At 46.0% G+C, this 19,824-nt stretch overlaps 1 protein-coding gene across 1 annotated transcript in view; it reads left to right on the top strand.

Annotated features, from left to right (window-relative positions):
• BOK (BCL2 family apoptosis regulator BOK) overlaps positions 1-19,824 on the top strand; it is a 332,157-nt gene that overhangs the window by 54,007 nt on the left and 258,326 nt on the right. Inside the window, exon 2 of the mRNA XM_078665683.1 lies at positions 13,187-13,315. Within this exon, the coding sequence (XP_078521809.1) occupies positions 13,187-13,315 (129 nt within the window). The remainder of the gene's footprint in view (positions 1-13,186; positions 13,316-19,824) is intronic.

Below are 19,824 nucleotides of genomic sequence, written 5' to 3'. Positions count from 1 at the left end.
GTGCAGACATAGTTCAAACAACAGTCAGTGTGAGAGTATGCCAGGGGTTGGATGTAGAACAATGTTTTGTAGTTGCAAAGTCTGTGATTGATAAATCACCAAGCTTGTTAACTTCAAAAATCTAGATCTCAATGTACTTAAGTTACATCATGAGTCAGAAAAGTATTACCAATTCGCAGAGTAACGTTTGCGGCTCATTTCAAATAGGAGGTGGTGAGAAAGGGGTGACCCTCTTCTATCTGTGAGTTGCAATATTAAATATTGAGACCGTAATTGCAGTCCCTAACCACTCATCAGTTACTGACACCCAGCTTGAGGTGATAATGCATTCGCATAGGGAAGTTGTCCCTGTGGGACGGCTTCAGTCAGCTTCCTCTTTGAGACTCCGAATGAGGAGCCAGAAGGAGGAGCAGATAGTGATCGACCGAAACCATTGCATGCTCCCCTCAATGTCATTTGTCCATGTTTTTTTACATTTTTTATGCAGCCTGTGTACCCTTATGTGACTTGGGCTGCTTTTAAAAGAAGCATTAGTAAGGCAATTAGGTCTTACTTATGCACGAACTATTGGCTTTACCAATGTGTTTTAGCCATATTGCAAACCAAAGTGGCTGCTGTTGAGCATGGCTAAAAGATAGTGGCATAGAGGAGTGTGACGTGTAGTGATATAGAGTGGAAAAGAATGGCGTAGAGTGGAGTAGAGGGTTGTGAAGTGGCATTGAGTGGAGAGGCGTGTCATGCAGTGTAGTAGAGTGCAGTGTCTTGGAGTGGAGTGTCGTGGAGTACAATGGAGCGAAGTAGAGTGGAGTAGAGTGAACTAGAGTAGTGTAGAGTGGAGTAGCATGGAGTGGTGTAGAGTGGAGTGGTGTAGAGTGATGGGGCAATAGGTGGAGTAGAGTGGCATAGAGTGGAGTAGCACAGAGGATTGTAGCCTGGGGTGGCACAGAGTGGAGTGGTGTAGAGTGGAGTAAAGTGTTGTAGAGTGGAGTGGAGTAGAGCAGAGTGGCATAGAGACAAGAGAAAAGCAAAAGGTCAAGGCACTAGAAGCCTGCACCAGTCAGTCTAGTGTACGATATTTGAGTGCTGAGCCAGCTCGGTTTCAGAGTGGCATAGCCGATGATCAAGAGCTCCTCTTAGTGCTCTTGCACCAGAGATCGCAGTTTCTGGGTAAATCCTACAGAAGCCCCTTCCAAGGGCAAATAGTCAAGTATCTATCACAGGATTATGGAATAGGAAATGAGAAATCCACAATAACGAAGTCAATCCAGCCAGACGACAAAAGGGACACCTTCTTGATGGAGTTAACTCACTGAGGGTTGTAAAAGGCTTAGAGGGAAAAAAGGGTCACATGCCAGGAGTACTCCAGGAACTCCAGGTGACCACATAGAGAGCCCGCTGTGACTCGGACCCCCTAGGTACCTTTTACCCTCACTCCCCACACATCCTGTATGCCCCAGGTCAGAGCGTTACTTACCAACGCTCAAAGGCAGATCTGCTGGTGTGCAGTGAGTGTCTATAGCACCTTTGTTCTACCCCTTGCAATCCTGAGGTGTAAATGTCAGGAATGCACCACACACAGGACATGGTGTGCTGGGCAGCCATCGCCTGGTTGGTCTGGGTGTTTACCGCAGACCGTTTGCGGACTCTAAGATAGAGGGTAGGGCTGAAGGGCACATTAGTTGGCCAAATGCAGCTTCAAAAAGGGTAAAGGACAGGAGCGGCTGGGAGTAATGTGAAGGGGGTGAGGAGGGAAAACAAGTACAATAAAAAAAAGAAAATAAAGCACTTACCTGCTCCGACGGCCGCTGCCTTCCTCCTGGTCCTCTCCTCCTACCAGGAACTGCTGCACTCACACTGTGCAGGCTTCCAGATCCCAATCCCAATGCTGCACACATGCTGGGAATGCTATTCTCAGCATGTGAGCAGCGCTGGGATTGGTCTGTGCACCTCAGTTTGGTACTCAGACATTTACTGGGGGCCTGTGTTGGTTTCTACACCGAACTGTACAACCCATCCAGGTGAAGAAAGTGTAAGTGCGCATGATGGTTTGGCCTGCCCTCGGGGACCAGCCAAACCATCATGCGTACTTAGCAGTGCTCACTACTCCCCCTTCTCCCTGGTGCATGCTGCAGCATCATTGTGGCTGTCCCCACCATCCCTCGGCTCGGCTGACTGGCAGACTGCAGGACGCAAATTTAAATTATAATAAAAATGCTTTATTATAATTTATTTAGTCCTTGCCTCTGCTGGCTTTCAGTGGTAGGGGCAACACTTCTCTGCCATAATGGAGGAGCCACCACTGGAAGGACAATGAATGGCTGCAGATGATGATCCAGACTGTTGAGGGAGGGCTGACCATTTCACAGCAAAGGATAGAGGTGAGAGATCCTGCGACACTTGTTATGCTTTTCCTCTTGGGTCAGTTCATTGGCACTACCGCTTTGTAGACATAAGTTGGCAATGTATGCTCAGACGTGAGCCCCTTGCTCACTTTGACACTGGATTCAAGCAAGCCTGGCTGAAGACGGCTGGAATGCCAGAAACCGGTCCTAGGAAGCTTGATTCCGGTCCAGTGAAGGCATGGCTTGGCAGTTCAGGCTGGACTGTTCCCATGAGGCACAGGGTCAGACTGATTTGCATATGGCCATGTTGAAGAGGGGTGGCAGAGTGGGCTAAAGAACGGTGATGGATTAAACCCAGATCTGTTGACTGGGTGTGAGTGTTTGATTGGTTCAGATGCTCCGTCCATCACCACCCCCTTTTGTACCGCTTTGTCGCCATAAGTTGGCAGGGTATGCTCAGACGTGAGTCCCTTGCTCACTTTCCCACTGGATTCAAGCAAGCCTGGCTGAAGACGGCTGGAATGCCAGAAACCAGTCCTAGGAAACTTGATTCCGGTCCAGGGAAGGCATGGCTTGGCAGTTCGGGCTGGACTGTTCCCATGAGGCACAGGGTCAGACTGATTTGCATATGGCCATGTCTGAACTGGGGTGGCAGAGTGGGCTAAAGAACGGTGATGGATTAAACCCAGATCTGTTGACTGGGTGTGAGTGTTTGATTGGTTCAGTTGCTCCGTCCATCACCACCCCCTTTTGTACTACTCTCTGGCTTACAAAATGGCTGACACTCAAACTAATGAAGATACAAAGAGGACTTATGACCAAAAGAGCACACACAGAAGAGAGATCGCCATCTTTGAATGGCAATCTGAGGCTTGCTCCTTGCAACAGGTAGACTATGTTCTAACTGAAGCGGGCATTTTGCAATAGGCAAATTAGTTTATCCACCATGTCTGTTGCAATGATGCATCCAATAACCAATCAAGAGGAAGTTCAAGCCTCTACCCAAACCAAACCCACACCACAATTCTACTAATCCAACATGGTCCTACACCAACGGCAGCATGTATAAATAATATACACAAAACTTGCAGGGAATTGGGGACCCTTTAGACAGCATTTGTTTCTCCTTTTAAGCGAAGAGAAAGACATAAGTAATAGCCAATTTTAACAGGAAAAAAAAAGTTCACCTGTGATCTACTGTTTTGTCACTGAGCAATGGCAAAGGTCCAATCCTTATCCTCTATTAGAGGGAAAACAACAAAAGTGCTCCCACCCTGTCCCCATCGGTAATTAACTTATTCAGAATCAACCACCCACCTGACATATCTGAAAATGGAGAAAATAAATTCAAAAACAATATTCTAAGGCGTAATTCTGAAACTGTCATATCTGATTCTTATTTTTGCCTCTTAAAAGAAGCCACCAAGACTGATCTGATCTTCGACATGAGACGCACAGCAAAGTGGCGGAATGTGTTCTATCTCTCAAGATAGTCAATGCCACACAGAACATCCCATATGGCCAAAGAAGTATAATATCACACTATACTCCACTCAAAACTAAAGTTACGATCTCAATTTATTAAAAAAAGGCAACAACGTTATCCAAACAGTGGACAATGACCTGCACGCATTTGACTCACTGTTCAGTGAGCTGAAAAGGCAAGTAGTAGCCCCAGCAAAACCTCCTAGCTACCCTTCTCAGACTCTGACTCCTATCCATTTTCCTAAACCCATGCACACAGCCCAGAGACCTACACCTAATGGCCATGGTAGTCCTGCAGTCTACATAGGATCACAGAGACTCCAACTAGACCCATCTACAAGTAGCCCTCCCAGGTTAATGAAACCTACTTAACAACAGGAAGTGGGTTAGGACACAAGTAACATCCCACAGATAAAGAGCGAGTGACTGAAAAAAAAACATAGACAGGTCCCAAACATTTACAAACATTCACACTGAACAATAATGCATTTTGTCAATGCCCAACTCACAAACTTACAGCTAACCAAATCAACGATAACCTGCAGCTACTCGGGGAAGGCATAGAATGTGTCAAAAAGAAAGTTATCACTCTTCTTCTCACCCTGAAGAATATGTTGATGCCCACCACCAAAGGCACTGACCTCCTGTCCAGCAGAAATCTTATCTAGAACAGTAGACTCACGACTCTCTGGGACAACAAGCTCCACCGGCCAAGAAGACCGAACAATCACCTCTCAGAAGAAGGGTTAGACACTCTGTTAATAGACTATCAGGGGACCCAGAAAACGTCTCTGCTCACAACATCCAACATACCAATTGTCAAGATACCCAAATACAAAAACGGGAGAGACAGCCTCTACAAGTCAATCACAGCAACCTGATCCTGATCGCAATGAACACAATGTCCACCACAGTAACCCACAAAACAGTAACTACCCTGAAATGCATGCTACACAGTTGCAGATCAGCTGCAAAACACACAACTGTTATAGCAGATGCGATCTTAGTACATGGTCTAGATATTCTCTTTCTAATTGAAACTTGGCTGAACCCCATGGCAGCTCCAATACTGGACTGTCTCATTCGCCTGGATTTTGCCATCTTACATCTAGGCCACACATTGAAACAGGGGTGAGGTCTCACCACAATATACTGAAAATCCCTAACCTTTAACTAACCCTTGCTAGAAGAAACATCCTTAGTTGAACTCATGGGAAGAAATCAAGCTGGGAAAGAAACTGCTAGTGCAAACACTACTTTGTATACCATCCACCAGGAGACAACACAGTATTCCTGGAACAACTCATGGAAACAAGGAAAATCAATGCTACCCCATTCTCTTCTACTATATTATTAGAAGATTTCAAACTGCAATGGACCAAAGCCAAAGAACACAAAGTGGCTGCCCTCAGTAACCTGCTTCAAGAACTCAACATGATTCAAGCATGCATGGGACCAACCCACAAAAAAGGCGCCACACTGGGCATCATTATTGCTAAACCGGGATCAGTAAACTTGCTAGACATCACCCCAACAGACTGGTCAGATCACCATCAAATTCTCTTCCAAATATCCACACAAGAAACTAAAATCAAGGGTCGAACAAGACAGGAAAACTGTGGGTGAGGGATTACAGAAGCGTAAACAGGCAGAGCCAAACCTCCTTGGCTTCCCTGTTTGACCAAATATCAGTGCAAGAACTGACACATCTTTACAACAACAATATGACCGACATAATCTAGAAGCATGTGCCATTACGGCTAAAAAGGCAAAAGAAACAAAATGTCAGTACCATTTTTTTCAATGAAAGTATAAATATTGAAAGAAGACAACTCAGGCATCTGGAACGTCAATGGAGGAAGGACCCAAACATTTCCCATCTTGAACAATTGAGAATTGACAGTGTCTCATTTAAAAAGGCTATCATTAAAGCCAACATATCAGCAATCAGATCTCAACTAGAAAAAGTGAAGAACCAGCCAAGAAAACTCTTTGACATAATAAAGCAACAATCAGGAAAACTCCCAGAACCCACAATCACAAACAACTCGACAGACATCTGCAATGCCTTCACAACATTCTTTGAAGAAAAAATTACAAACATAAGCAACTCTATTCCCTGCCAAGAAAGTGACAAACCTAGGGAATCTAACAACCCCACTCTCACAATCCACAGCACAAATACTGATCAACATACCCCTACTGTCCCTCGGGAAAACTCAGCCTTATGGAACAGTGTCAGAACACTGTTGAAGGGAAATCCAGAAAACCATTTAGGCAATGAAACCCACCACACATTTCAACAATCCTATTCCCTCCCACCTCCTGAAAGAAATCCACTTATCAGTCACCACCTTATGGACAAAAATTGTGAATTCATCTCTCCTACAAGGATCCTTCCCAGAATGCCTGAAAATAGGCCAAGTCACTCCCTTACTAAAAAAGCTGGACACAGACCTGAAATAATTCAATAACTTCCAACTTCTATCAAGTCTGCCTTTCCTGGCTAAATGGGAAGAAAAGTAAACAGCACCAGGCCAAAACTTACCCTGCTTCCTAATACTTTTGGATTTATCAGCGGTGTACGACATGGTCAGCCACAAGTCACAAGCCTCAGGGAAATTCTTGAATTGAGAATGGGCCTATCAGGGACCGTCCTCAATTGGATCACAGCTTTCCAGTAGAACTGACAACAAAGAGTCAAACTCTGAAACATCCTATCTGATGTAGCAGCCATCGAGGTAGGTGTTCCGCAAGGAGCCACAATTCCCCAATGCCCTTCAGTCTATACATGGAACCTCTCACTGAAATCCTTAAAGCATCACAAGTCTTGTACCACATGTATGCAGATGATACTCAACTCTACATAAAACTCTCTTCGCAAGAGGATATCCAGAGACTGGATGATACCCTTAGGAAAACACAGGACTGGCTAGGGCACGGCTATCTAAAATGGAATTCATTCTTTTCTCCCCACCCCTCGGATCCCAACAACCTCTACTATGGGCTCAGAACCGCAATATGCTAAACTGCACACCAACCCTCTGTGATTCTGTGAAATCACTCAGCATCACACTAGACTCAAAACCAAACATGCAAGCCCATATGCACAACTAGTAGCACTATCCTACATCTGCACAATCTAAGAAAACTAAACCCCTTCTTACCACTAGGAGTCCTCAGTACGACAGTTTAATCTCTAGTGCTCTCAAGACTGGACAATGGAAATGCCACCCTTATAGGCCTACCTAAAACCAGCCTAGCCCCAATGAAAGCAAAAATGAATGCTGCAGCACGATTCGTAACTGGCACACGTCCTTATGATCGCATTTCTCCATCATGCAAAGCCCTCAACTGGCTCCCAGTTGAAGCTAGGATCCAACTGAACTTGGCATGCATAACACACAAAGGTCTACATATTTCTGGTCCTCAATATATAATGAATAGGATCAAGCTATCAGGAAGAGGAAAGGATTCCAGAAGTGCTAAATCCCTCACAATAGAACCAGCTAGATTCAACAAATGTAAAGCACAGGGCCGCACTTCAGCTGGATTTGCTCCAAAACTATGGAACTCCCTACCACCCTCAACAAGAACAATTATCTCATTCAGGCTTTTGAAGAAGGAATTAAAAGCCTAACTACGAGAAAAACATATGTCATAAGAGAACTCTTTTGTAATTGCCGTTCACTCTAGTCTATATTGTAATCCGTTGCTTTGTACCGTTCTCTTCGAACTTGATGTACAGCTGATCGAATTTGACAGGTGTTTATTGTACAGTAACCCTCTCCAGATCTCTCTTTGTACATCGATCTGATACTGTGATGGTCATGTTAGCGCTTTATAAAAAACTACAATTAAATAGAGGAAATTCCATAGAATTAAGAAGAGTGGAGGGGCGTAGAGTGGAGTACTGTTGCAGAGTAGAGTGGCATAGAGTAGAGTGTCATGGAGTGGCATATAGTGGAGTAGAGTATTGTGGAGTGGAGTGGCATAGAGTATAGTGTCATGGAGGGTTGTGGCTTAGAGTGAAGGGGAGTGTGGTTGAGTGGAGGGTCGCAGAGTAGAGTGGAGGGTAGTACAGTGAAGGGTAATAGTGTCATGGAGTAGAAAGGCATAGAGCGGAGCAAACTAGGGTAGGGCGACGTAGACTGGAGTAGAGTGGGGTAGAGTGGAATGTCGTATATTGGATGAGCGCGGAGTGGAGGGTCATTGAGTGTTGTAGAGGGTTGTAGAGTGGAGCATAGTGCAGTAGAGTAAAGTCTCATGGAGTTGGATGTCGTAGAGTGAGGTGTGGCGGAGTGGAGGGTTATAGAGTAGAGTAGAGTAGAGTGGAGTGGAGTGGAGTACAGTGGAATGTTATAGAATGGAGGGATATAGAATGAAGGGGTATAGAGTGGAGTGGCATGGAGTGAAGTAGAGTGCCACAGAGTGAAGGCTCTTTGAGTGGAGTGGAGTGTTGTCGAGTGGTTTCGAGTGGAGAATCGTAGTGTGAAGTGGTGTGTCTTGGCATGGGGTGGCATGGAGTGGAGTAATGCAGTGTGGAGTAAAGTGTCATAGAGTGGAGTAACGTGGAGTGGCGTAGAGGGAATTGTGTAGAGTGGAATGGCTAAGAGTGGAGTAAAGTGTCGTAAAGTGGAAGGGCATAGCGTGGAGAGGCATAGCGTGGAGTAGAGTGTCTTGGAATGGCATAGAATGGAGTAGAATGTTGTGGAGTGGAGAAGAGTGTAGTTTCATGGAGTGTCATTGCTTTGGATGAAGTGGAGTATCGTAGAGTGGGGGATCGTAGAGTGGAGGGTTATAGAGTGTCATGGAGTAGAATGGCGTAGGGTGGAGCAAACAAGGGTAGAGTGGCATAGTGTTAAATGTTGTAGATGATCAGGTGTAGAGTGGTCATTCAGTATTGTAGAGTGTTGTAGAGTGGAGCAGAGTGCCATAGAGTGGAGTGTCGTGGTGTGGGGTGGAGTGTCTTAGAGTGGAGGGTTGTAGAGTGGAGGGATGTAGAGTGGAGAATCGTAAAGTTGAGGATCGTAGAGTGGAGTGGCATAGAATGGAGTAGTGTGGCATGGAGTGGAACGTCGTAGAGTGGAGGGCCATTGAACGGAAAGGCATATAGTTGAGGGGTGTAGAGTAGAGTAGAGTGCCGTTCAGTGGAGTGGCATTGAGTGGTGTAGAGTGCCGTAGAGTGGAATGGATTGCCATTAAGTGAGATAGAGTCGAGTGTGGTAGAGTGGAGTGGCATGCCATGGCATTGGGTGGTGTAGAGTGGAATGGTATAGAGTGGAGTGGACTAATGTAAAGTGGAGTAAAGTATCGTAGAGTGGAGTAAAGTGTTGTAGATTAAATGACAAAGAGTGGCGTAGAGTGGAGTGGTGTAGTGTAGCGTAGAGTGTCGTGGAGTGTCATAGAGTAGTGCAGAGTGTCACCGAGTAGAGAGGCATAGAGTATCATACAGTGGAGTATTGTAGAGTGAAGTCTCGTATAATGTAGTAGAGTGGAGTATGGTTGAGTGGAGTATCATAGATTAGAGTGGAGAGTCTTAGAGTAGAGAGGGGGGGAGTAGAGTAGAGGGTCATTGAGTGTTGAAGAGTGGAGCAGAGTGCTGTAGAGTGGAGTGGAGTGTCGTGTGGTGTAGTGGAGTGGAGGGTCGTAGAGGCGAGGGTCGTAGAGTAGAGGGGTTTAGAGTGGAGTAGGGTGAAGTGGCATGGAGTGGAGTAGAGTGCCACAGAGTGGTGTGGAGTGGGGTAGTGTGGAGTGGCATGTCATGGCGTGGGGTGGTATAGATTAGAGTGATATAGAGTAGATGGCCAAATGTAAATTGGAGTCAAATGTTGTAGAATAGAGTGAGTGTCATAGTGTAGCATTGAGTGTCATGAAGTGTCATAGAGTGGCGTAGAATGGAGGGAGTAGAGTGGAGGGGTGTAGAGTGTCATAGAGTAAAGTATCGTAGAGTGGAATATTGTAGAGTGAAGTAGCGTCGAGTAGAGTGGGGAACAAGGCAATAGAGTGGCGTAGATTGGATTAGAGTGGTGTAGATTAACAAAGTAGAGTAAAGTAGCGTGGAATAGGGTGGGGTAGATTGGTGTGTAATGGCGTAGAGTGAAGAAGAGTGCCAGAGTGGAGTGGAGGGGCGTAGAGTGAAGTGGAGTGGTGAAGAATGGAGTATGCAGGGTGTGGTAGTGCACTGCCATTACAGACAACACATTTTCAAGTTGAAATGACCATTACATTTTCAGACATACAGTTTTACTGATACAACTATACAGTGCACAAACAATAATCTGTGGAAATGGCACCACTTAGTGTACCGATTTGTTTTGATTGTATTCAAATATTTGTTTCCAGCACACTTCAGAATTAGAAACAAATGCATCATTTGTGCTTTCCTAATTCTGAAATATTTGCATAATTCATTTAAATGTTGTTTCGTGCTAGAAAAAAGTCTTTAGACGGTAAATAAAATTAATTTCTAGAGCGCACAGTATCCAAAGGTGTCACAGCACTAGCAAAACACAGAAGCTGTGACAGAGGCACAGAGAGTAAATGAAAAAGATTGGAAAACCCTACCCAGAGGGAAAGAGTCATCCCTTTTTACATCCCCAGATTTTAAGATAAAGCCTCTCTCTTTGAAGTCAAAGAAAGAAAGGTAAACACCAAGCTCTATCAGAATACAAAGTTTGTCATTTGACCTCTGTCTTTGAATGCACAGCAAGTGTGAAAAGAACAAACTTTAAAGCTGTTTTTACAGAAAGTGAGCACTGTACAAGAATATAGTTAACGGTCTATGCTCCACGGAATTAACTAACTCAAACTGGACAGCCTAAAACAAACCAAGCTAGCAAATAGAAAGTAAGGAAATGTGAGGTACAAACCGCCGAAGTCAATGGTAAACAATGGCAGAATGTATCCCTAGATCAGCTTTACGAATATCCCCAAGATGTCTTTACCAAACCAGACAGCTTCGACCTAAAAACTGCCTTTGAAATAATGTGAATTCTGGGATAGTGGTCTACTGTATCTTACAGGCCTCCACCATTGCATTCGTAGTTATTCATTGGGTGTCACGAAATGCTTCCAGCCTCAATATTCATGAGGCAGGAGGTTTTTTTACACCCTGCAAATTTTCATTTTGCACAGCAGTCGAATTGCAAAATGAAATTGTTGGCAAGCCAGTTTGAGGGCGACTGACACAAACTGGTTTGCTAGAACGGCCTAGTACACATCCAACTCTTAGCTCTGTGTTCATACAATGCTAAGCCTCTTTATTATCAACATCATTTCTGTCTCTAGTAAGACTCCCATCACCAGGCGAGACAGTAATGTTTTTTAGCCTTATTTTCACGTTCTTTACTCGAAAACCCTATTACAGTGAACCTGGCTCAGGAACTGTCATGAAGCATCTCGTACAATACATACTGTCACCAGTGCATTCCACTAGTGAAGACTTCTCCTGCCTTGGAATGTCATCACTCCCACCCTGGCCTACTCATTGAGCCCAAGAAAGTTCTTGGACTCACACTGTTTAATCAAACAAAAGAGCCGGACCTCCCCTAAAACCTCTTTGACCACTAATGCGCCAATGGGGCAGACCCCTGCCCTGAAATGTTGGCGCCTCAAGCCAGCTAAGGACAGGCCCCTGTCCTGGAAGGTTCTCCCACACTAGTGCATCAATAAGCAATGGAGCAAACACAAGCCATGGAAGAATGTCACTCTTTGGAAAACTGGACCGTACACACCGGGTTACGTGCACATTTACTACAGAGTAAGAAAGACGTTGTTTTTCAATAAACTAATTTCCACCAACTAACTTATGTTGAATATTTCTATTTTATTTTTTTTGTGTGTAGTTTTTCTTATCTTATTTCATCTTTACAACTCATCAATTTTTTGCAGTTTCTTGTTTACATATAACACATGACATTAAATTTACACTGATTAATTCATAAATAACACATTCATTTTTGACAATTCGTGATATCATTTCTTAAATACAGAATAGCTGAGCGGTGACACAGGACCGACGGCATGCTGTTCACATCTTTAAACATCTAACCAGCTTTCCGAGAGACGGCGGGTGTGAGGAGGCGGAGGCATTGGGAAACCAGAGAGCCACAGCGCTTCAAGAGCCTCGCAGATAGGGCTGGAATTCGGGACAGCCTAGAAACTCAGATGACCCTCACGAATATACAGTCATACGATCTGAGAACTACCATCTTGAAATAGCAGCATCTGAGAACTTCCATCTTGAAATAGCAGCATCAGAACGCAGCGTCATAACGGAGACTTGGCTTCGGATTAAAACAGGAGCAGGGATTCGGGACTTAAACCATCCACCTTTTGAACATTATAAATTTATTTCAACCCATATATCGTGCACATTGAGTGAAGATATCGGATCTCCCTTTTTGTATCCAGAAATACTGACGCCGTTAGAGACGTTCTGATTCTTTGAACTGGATATACCGCTTCAGTGCATACCTGTGCAGTACAGCCACTGTCTATGCAAAAAAGAAAATGCAGAATTCCTGAGGAAGGCAATCTGCCGAAACGCATTGAAGGGAACATATTCTGTATTTAAGAAATGATATCACGAGTTGTCAAAAATTAATGTGTTATTTATGAATTAATCAGTGTAAATTTAATGTCATGTGTTATATGTAAACAAGAAACTGCAAAAAATTGATGAGTTGTAAAGATGAAATAAGATAAGAAACTATACACAAAAAAAATAAAATAGAAATATTCAACATAAGTTAGTTGGTGGAAATTAGTTTATTGAAAAACAACGTCTTTCTTACTCTGTAGTAAATGTGCACGTAACCCGGTGTGTACGGTCCAGTTTTCCAAATAGTATTATACCTTGCTAAGGTTCATCCTTTAAGGCAGGGGCCCCGATCTTCCAAAATAAGAATGTCACTCTTTGCACCAAGAAACTGATGGAGCCCTACCTCTCACATTTATATTGTTCTTACAGAGCCCAAGCTCTCCTCCAGAGCTATCCCTCCCTCTCTCACATCCTTTGCTCGACCAGTGCAGTTCATCATTGCCGTGGGGGGACTCTCCTCCTCACACAGCTCCACTGATAATTCCCACACCTGCCCACTACTCACTCCTGCTCCTCCAACACAGGCAAGCTCTGCCATAAAAATACTCCAGTAAGCCTACATAGTCACTGTTCATCCATAAATCTTGACACCATTCAGCAAGAAAGTCTGGAGTATTTTCCATCAACCAAGAGATTCTTTATCCAGTCTTCTCACAATGGCCTGTGAGCTGCTCGACTGGCCGTGCCCTGTCGTGTGTATGTGCAAGTGACTGTCCCTTCGCTTCAGGTAATTCTTCATTTTATTCTCTTCCAGGGGATGAGTTGGAGTACATTCGTCCCAACGTCTACCGCAACATTGCGAGGCAGCTCAACATCGCCCTGAACTCAGAGACTGTGGTTTCCGACGCTTTTCTAGCTGTTGCTACAGAGATATTTTCAGCAGGTACAGTGTGGAAACAGATTGGTGGGAAATGAGTCTACTTGTGTCTGTCACTCTAGTTAACATTGGTTGTTGGTGCACTGTTCAGGATTAAGAACAGCCCTAGGTTGTCCTGAAACACCAACTCTCATGGGCTGCGGTCCACCTTCAGGATCCGCCTTCACGATACATCAAAATATTAGTGCACTTTAACCACAGTGTTTTTGCTGCTGCTTTGCAAAGCTGTTAGGATGCTTTTCCTAATAATTATCTGTATTGCTATATTTTACTATAAACTGCATGTTTTGCAAGTGCGTCATTTACGGTCGCACCTGCGACCCCTGGCTTGACCCTTGATACCCCTGTGTCATATCGTTATGCCTGACCTCTGTCCAGAGACAGGGCAGGCGAGTAGGAAGGGGAGGGAACAGGAAACAGGAACCGGAATGGGAAAGGGAGGTTGGTTACACGCTGGTAGCAGGGCAATAAAGAAGTGTACCTGTAATGCTCCGTCTCCCGTGTCTGTTTGCGAAGGGGTACGCGACAATGGCGACGAGGGTGGGATCCTCATATACCCACTAAAACAAAACGCAGCCCCAGCCGTCCGTGCTCGGCCCTGACCGGCGAGTTTGCAGCCTATCGCCCGACAGCGCGAAAGAGCGTGAAAGGCGAAACCCGGCGTCGGGAGCTGCCGAGAGCGAACAAACCAGCGAGGGAAAGTGCCGCCCACACGGAGACTGCAGCGGAGGCGAGCAGCGTCAATCTCCTCACCAAGCAAGCGTGATTGTGGAGGATCTCAGGCACCAGAAACGGCGCGAAGCAGACGCGAGCGCCAAAGACGACCTCAGCCCCGTGGACACAAAGGAGCAGAGAACACAGGGGTGAGTCTTGCACTGGCAAGCGAAGGAAACTATAAACTGTGGCAGCAAAGCGGAGCAAAAATAGACCAGAGGTGGGAATCAAGGCCCGACAGTGCAGCGTCCCGACAGGCGGCCATTTTGAGGTCAGGCGCTGGCCATAGGATAACCCACCGTTTAGACACGGCGGTCATCTTGAAGTCAGGCGCCACTACATTTTCAGCTCACAAGCCACAAATAAATAGAGCGGGAGGCTCTCAACTACTAGTAATCAAGCCATAAGAGCCCACAAAAGACGAGGACAAGCCAGGATGTCCGATCCCGGCCCCACAAGTACCTCTGGAGGAGCGACGGGCCCGACCAATGCACCAGGTCCAGCTGCCCCAATTAACCCAGTACTGGCACCCCACGTGCAAATGGGTGTCCCATACCTACGGCCACCAGAACCCTTGGCACTGACACCCGGCAACAGCATGGGGCCCACATGGAAAAACTGGAGTGAAGATTTCGAGGATTATATGACTGGGTTACAAGTACAAGACTCCATACAAAAGCTCATAGCCTTAAGAAACCTGATAGGTAAAGATGTCGCGCAGATCATTAAAGAACTACCGAATGCAGCCACCGCCCAGTACGATGACGTGAAGGAAGCCCTTAACAGACGATTTCTCCACAAGCGCAACGTGGATTACGAACGTTACACGTTCAATCTAGCTGCCCAAGACAAAGAAGAGTGCATGAGTGACTTCATTGTGCGCATCAGAAGACTGGCGCGTCACTGCGAATTCGACAACTTCAACACCGAGGACGCGCTGCGACTCCGCATAATTGAGGGCTGCCACTCAGAGTCCCTACGCCGGCGACTCCTGAAGAAACAATATACCCTTGAAGAGATCGAAGAACTAACGAGAATCAACGACCAAGCAGAAGACCATGCGAAACGGATGGAGACCCACAAGTCTGACAGGAAAGAACAAGCTCTCCGAATACAAGCGCACAAAGACACCAGACACAAAACAGGCTCTCACAGGTCGAACAAGCCACCTCACTCTATGACCTCCCGGAGAACATCATCCCGACAGGAGTCGTGACATACCAAGTACAGCAAATCAGCACCAGCATGCTACAGGTGTGGACAGGACTACCCTCACTCGGGACAATGCCCCGCCACTGGCCAGCAATGCCATCGCTGTGGAAGAGACAACCACTTCGAAATAGCTTGTAAGGCCCAACAGTCAAAGTGAAGGTCCTCAAGATCCCGGCACACCACACGGCATCATGCTCGCGCAATAAAAGGGAGGGAAGGGCGTTCTTCCAGCTCGTCGAGGTCAAGTGCCCAGTCAGCAAGCCCATACCGACCACGAGGCCGATCAGCAAGCCCACACTGCTCTCAACGTCGGCTCGCACACTCATATCGGTCACAAAGATCAACGTCCAGCGACTCACCATCACACAACCCCGTGTCACAAGACATTGATGAGTATATCTGCATGGTGTCGGACCCCGACCGCCTGAAACGATACCCAAATCTGGGCATCAAGATCGGAGATCACCCAGCCAAGTTCGTCCTTGATTCAGGAGCATCACTAAACTACATCTGCGCACTTGAATACCAAAACATGAAAGCACGACCCAAGCTAGAGCCAGCAGCTGTCCGCATATTCACGTGGATGTCAAGAAAACCACTGCCGTGCCTAGGCCGTTTCCACACAACACTGTCATTTAAAGACCGAAAGATTCCTGCTTACATCCATGCAGTTGAAGGTCCAGACTTGGCCGACTGCCTACTCAGCCTACCCACAGCCGAAAGACTAAGACTTGTAGAACTCCTCTATATGACCGAGGATGCTCCCGACATTGTGGCAAAATTCCCAAACCTTTTCAAAGGTTTGGGGAAGCTCAACCAGTTTAAAGTGAAGCTACATATCGACGAACGTGTGACACCCATAGCTCAGCATCACAGAAAGGTACCTTTCCACCTACAGCAAGCTGTAGACGATGAACTCCAAGATCTTCTAAAAACAGACATTATTGAGCGCACGTCAGGACCCACTCCATGGGTATCACCAGTCGTGGTGGTCCCTAAGAAAGGACAGGACAACAAAGTACGACTATGTGTGGACATGCGCGCGCCCAACACCGCCATTGAGCGGGAACGCCATCCGGGCCCGCATATAAGTGATATGATCACGCGCCTCAATGGAGCTACAGTGTTTTCCAAGCTTGACCTTAACAAAGGTTATCACCAGCTTGAACTCCACGACAAGTCGAGGTACATCACGACGTTCACCACGCATCAAGGACTCTTTCGCTACAAGCGATTAAACTTTGGCATCTCTTCAGCCGCCGAAATTTTCCAAGAAGTTATCCAGGGGATTCCAAATGCTTTCAATTACAGCGACGACCTGTTGGTTTTCGGGAAAGATCAAACCGAACATGACACAGCCCTAGACAGAGTATGCCATGCATTGCTGAATGCAAACCTGACACTCAATGCCAACAAATGCGAATTTCACAAGAACACTCTGAAATTCTACGGTCACGTCTTTTCCAGAGACGGAATGAAACCAGACCCGGAGAAGGTATCTGCCCTGGCTGACACCCCGACACCCCAGGATGTCAGTGACCTCCGTTTGGTCCTTGGCATGGCGAGCTACTGCGCGCAGTACATCCGAGACTACGCCACTATCAGCTACCCACTAAGAGAACTCACACGCCAGGGTCAACCCTTTGAGTGGTCCACCACGTGTGAACGGGCATTCGTCGAGATCAAACCGGCTGTAAGCTCGGCTATCAATCTCGCCTACTTTGACACCAAGAAAAGAACAGAAATTACGGTTGACGCCAGCCCGGTAGGCCTAGGTGCCATCCTGGCACAATACCGAGGAGACTCTGACCAGCGCCACATCATCGCGTATGCCAGCCGCAGCCTCACGGACACCGAAAAAACGTACTCCCAACCAGAGAAGGAAAGCCTGGCAGTGGTGTGGGCATGCGAGCATTTTCATCTGTTCGTCTATGGGAAACATTTTACGATCATTACAGACCACCAAGCACTCGTCACCATCTTCGGCAATCCCAACGCCAAGATGCCCCCACGCATCGAACGATGGGGACTACGTCTCCAGGATTACATCTATACCATCGTCCTGTGGTATATAAATAAATAATACCGGATCTATTTTTGTCTAGGCATAGCAATAACAGATAGCTCAATAAATAAGAGTCAAGATTCGAGGTAGTAGGAGTTTGCAGGTTTATTACAGCATAAAGGACAGGAACAGGACAACCTGCATAGGAATAGGATGGCAGGGCCCGGCAGGGGGGCCGGATTGGACTAGCGTGGCCCGGCAGCTGCCGGGGCTGGATCTGGGATGAGCGCGCTCTGGAGAAAGGACTGGCGTAACATTTAATAACAATACACAGACATATATAGTAAAACAGTTGCATTACAGTACATATGATAGGCGGAGCAGTGGGTGGAGCAAAGGGTGTGACGCGTAGCAGTCGCGAAAGATAAGGGTGAAAGTGGGTGTAACAGGGCGTATACATAGACATGTGATGCAAACGTAACAGAATATGTCATGAATGGGGCGGAAACATGGAGGGGGCTACCTAAGGAGCCGGGACCTCTAACCTGATGGTGCGCGCAAACTGGCAATGACGTATTACTAGGAGAAGCTGGGGGCTACGAACTCTGTGTTAGGAGCAGAGACTGAAGTCTGGAGAGTCAGGGCGACATGTACCTAAACAGTATCTAGTATCTGATGTTTAGAGAACATGTTGATAGAATCCAAAAGTTATCGGGGTAAAGGCTAACAGACTCTAAGACTGGAGCATGCATTATTCTACATGTAGTGCGTGATGAAGAATATTAAATGACCATAAAATACAGTATTTCTCTTACATGGAGACGTAAAGGCTAGACAATGACGGAAACTATTGATGCGGTTCAGTAGCTTTAGGAATGCAGAGAAGGAGGGCTGGACTGATAGCTAGAATCATAACATACTCTTGGCAGACTCAGAGGCAGAGCCAGGCTGAACCGGGCACTGTGAGGCAGGAAGTAAGTGAAGGGTCAGGGATACAGGTGGGGGCTGTATCGCTCCTCAGCGAGGGCTTCAGGAGACAGGAGCTGAATCTGGTGTCCGGGCCCTTTTGAGGCCTAGAAACGGGGACTTTACAATGGAATAACGTGCACACTGAGAAACGTGGCAACGTAACTTTACATAGGCCTGATATTCGTAGTATTCACGAGAACTAGAAATAGGCATACTAGAGGTGGACACAACTATAATTGCGTCATTAATCGAACATGGGGAATACATATGCATATTAATCATGCACACATAACATATGATGGAGGACGCGTAGGGACACAGAACATGGCAGAATTTACTTTTCCACATTCCCTCCTTGTCACTACGTTTCCATCAGGAAACATCAATATTCATGATACCATCTATCATTTCATAGAGTATCATTTGCTCGTCTCGAATTTTCTTGGAACGGGATTTAGAACGGGACTTGGGACTAGGAACACATGATGTAGCACAAATGCCGCAAATCGCAGGGCCACATTGTAAACAGAGGCAGCAACTGAATATGATCGCTACTGCAATACCTAGAAAGGACAATACTTTCCATCCCCAGGCGGAAATTATATTCCAGAACCAACCGGACCATGTCCAGATGCCGGGATCTTGGTGTAACAGATGGGCAATTTTATGGAGTCTGGTTATAGCTGAATAAACAGACGGCGCGTTATTTGGAATGAAAATGCAGCAACTAGATCCGATGACTCTACAGGCCCCGCCCCTATCGGCCAATATGACGTCAAGGACGAGACGATTCTGTAAAACGACAAATCTCATAGCAGATTGCTCTTCAGTCAAATTACCTAGGGCAGAGGCAGTCTCATTAACTACTGCTTCAAGGGTTCTGGTTAACCTACGAATTAGCTTGCTATTCTGGATAGGGCCTATAAAAAAGAAGAAACCTCTATTGAAATCTGTATACTGTTCTAGAGCAGTTTCAGTATAATCGACAATCGGGGACTCGATCTCCCTTCTATGTCTAATGTGTACTAGATGTGTATTTCTGTGATAATCAGATGGGGCTAGGAAAACTGGTGGCAGTAGGAAGGCAATGTAACAGGTTCCCTCCCAATCGAGGGGCAGACGAACATATGCGGTTTGACCACAAATAAAATAAGAATGACGTGAAGCTTTGAAAATAGATTTCCCACTGTCACTATACTTGACAATAGTAGTACAATCACTATGTCCTACATGTACGGAACCATTATTTCGGACACATAATTCACCTTTGACTGGTAATACTGAAATAGCAGGTAAGTCTGGAGTAGAATCAGACTGAACATTCAGGACCATGAAATTCGAAGAATAATTTCCTAAATTGTAAACTTCATTTTCTAGATCTAACCCTGTTCTGTGGGGAAGACCTTGCTTGTCTGGAAAACATGTACTGTTAAGGAAAGACATACCTGTTGAGGATGACGTTAACGTGGACCATGCTCCACACGAACCATTATGTGAAAATGGATAAGGAAAGAGTGGCAGAACTCCCTTCGGTGTCTGGAAAGGGGGGAGTCGACCACACACCCAACAATTAGTGGCATTGCTGGTCTGGTGTGAGTAATGTAACATGCGGATA

The sequence above is a fragment of the Lissotriton helveticus genome, chromosome 11, assembly GCF_964261635.1.
Source record: "Lissotriton helveticus chromosome 11, aLisHel1.1, whole genome shotgun sequence".
Lineage (NCBI taxonomy): Eukaryota > Metazoa > Chordata > Amphibia > Caudata > Salamandridae > Lissotriton > Lissotriton helveticus.
Note: the sequence above shows the minus strand (reverse complement) of the source record. Positions and strands in the feature narration are given on the sequence as shown.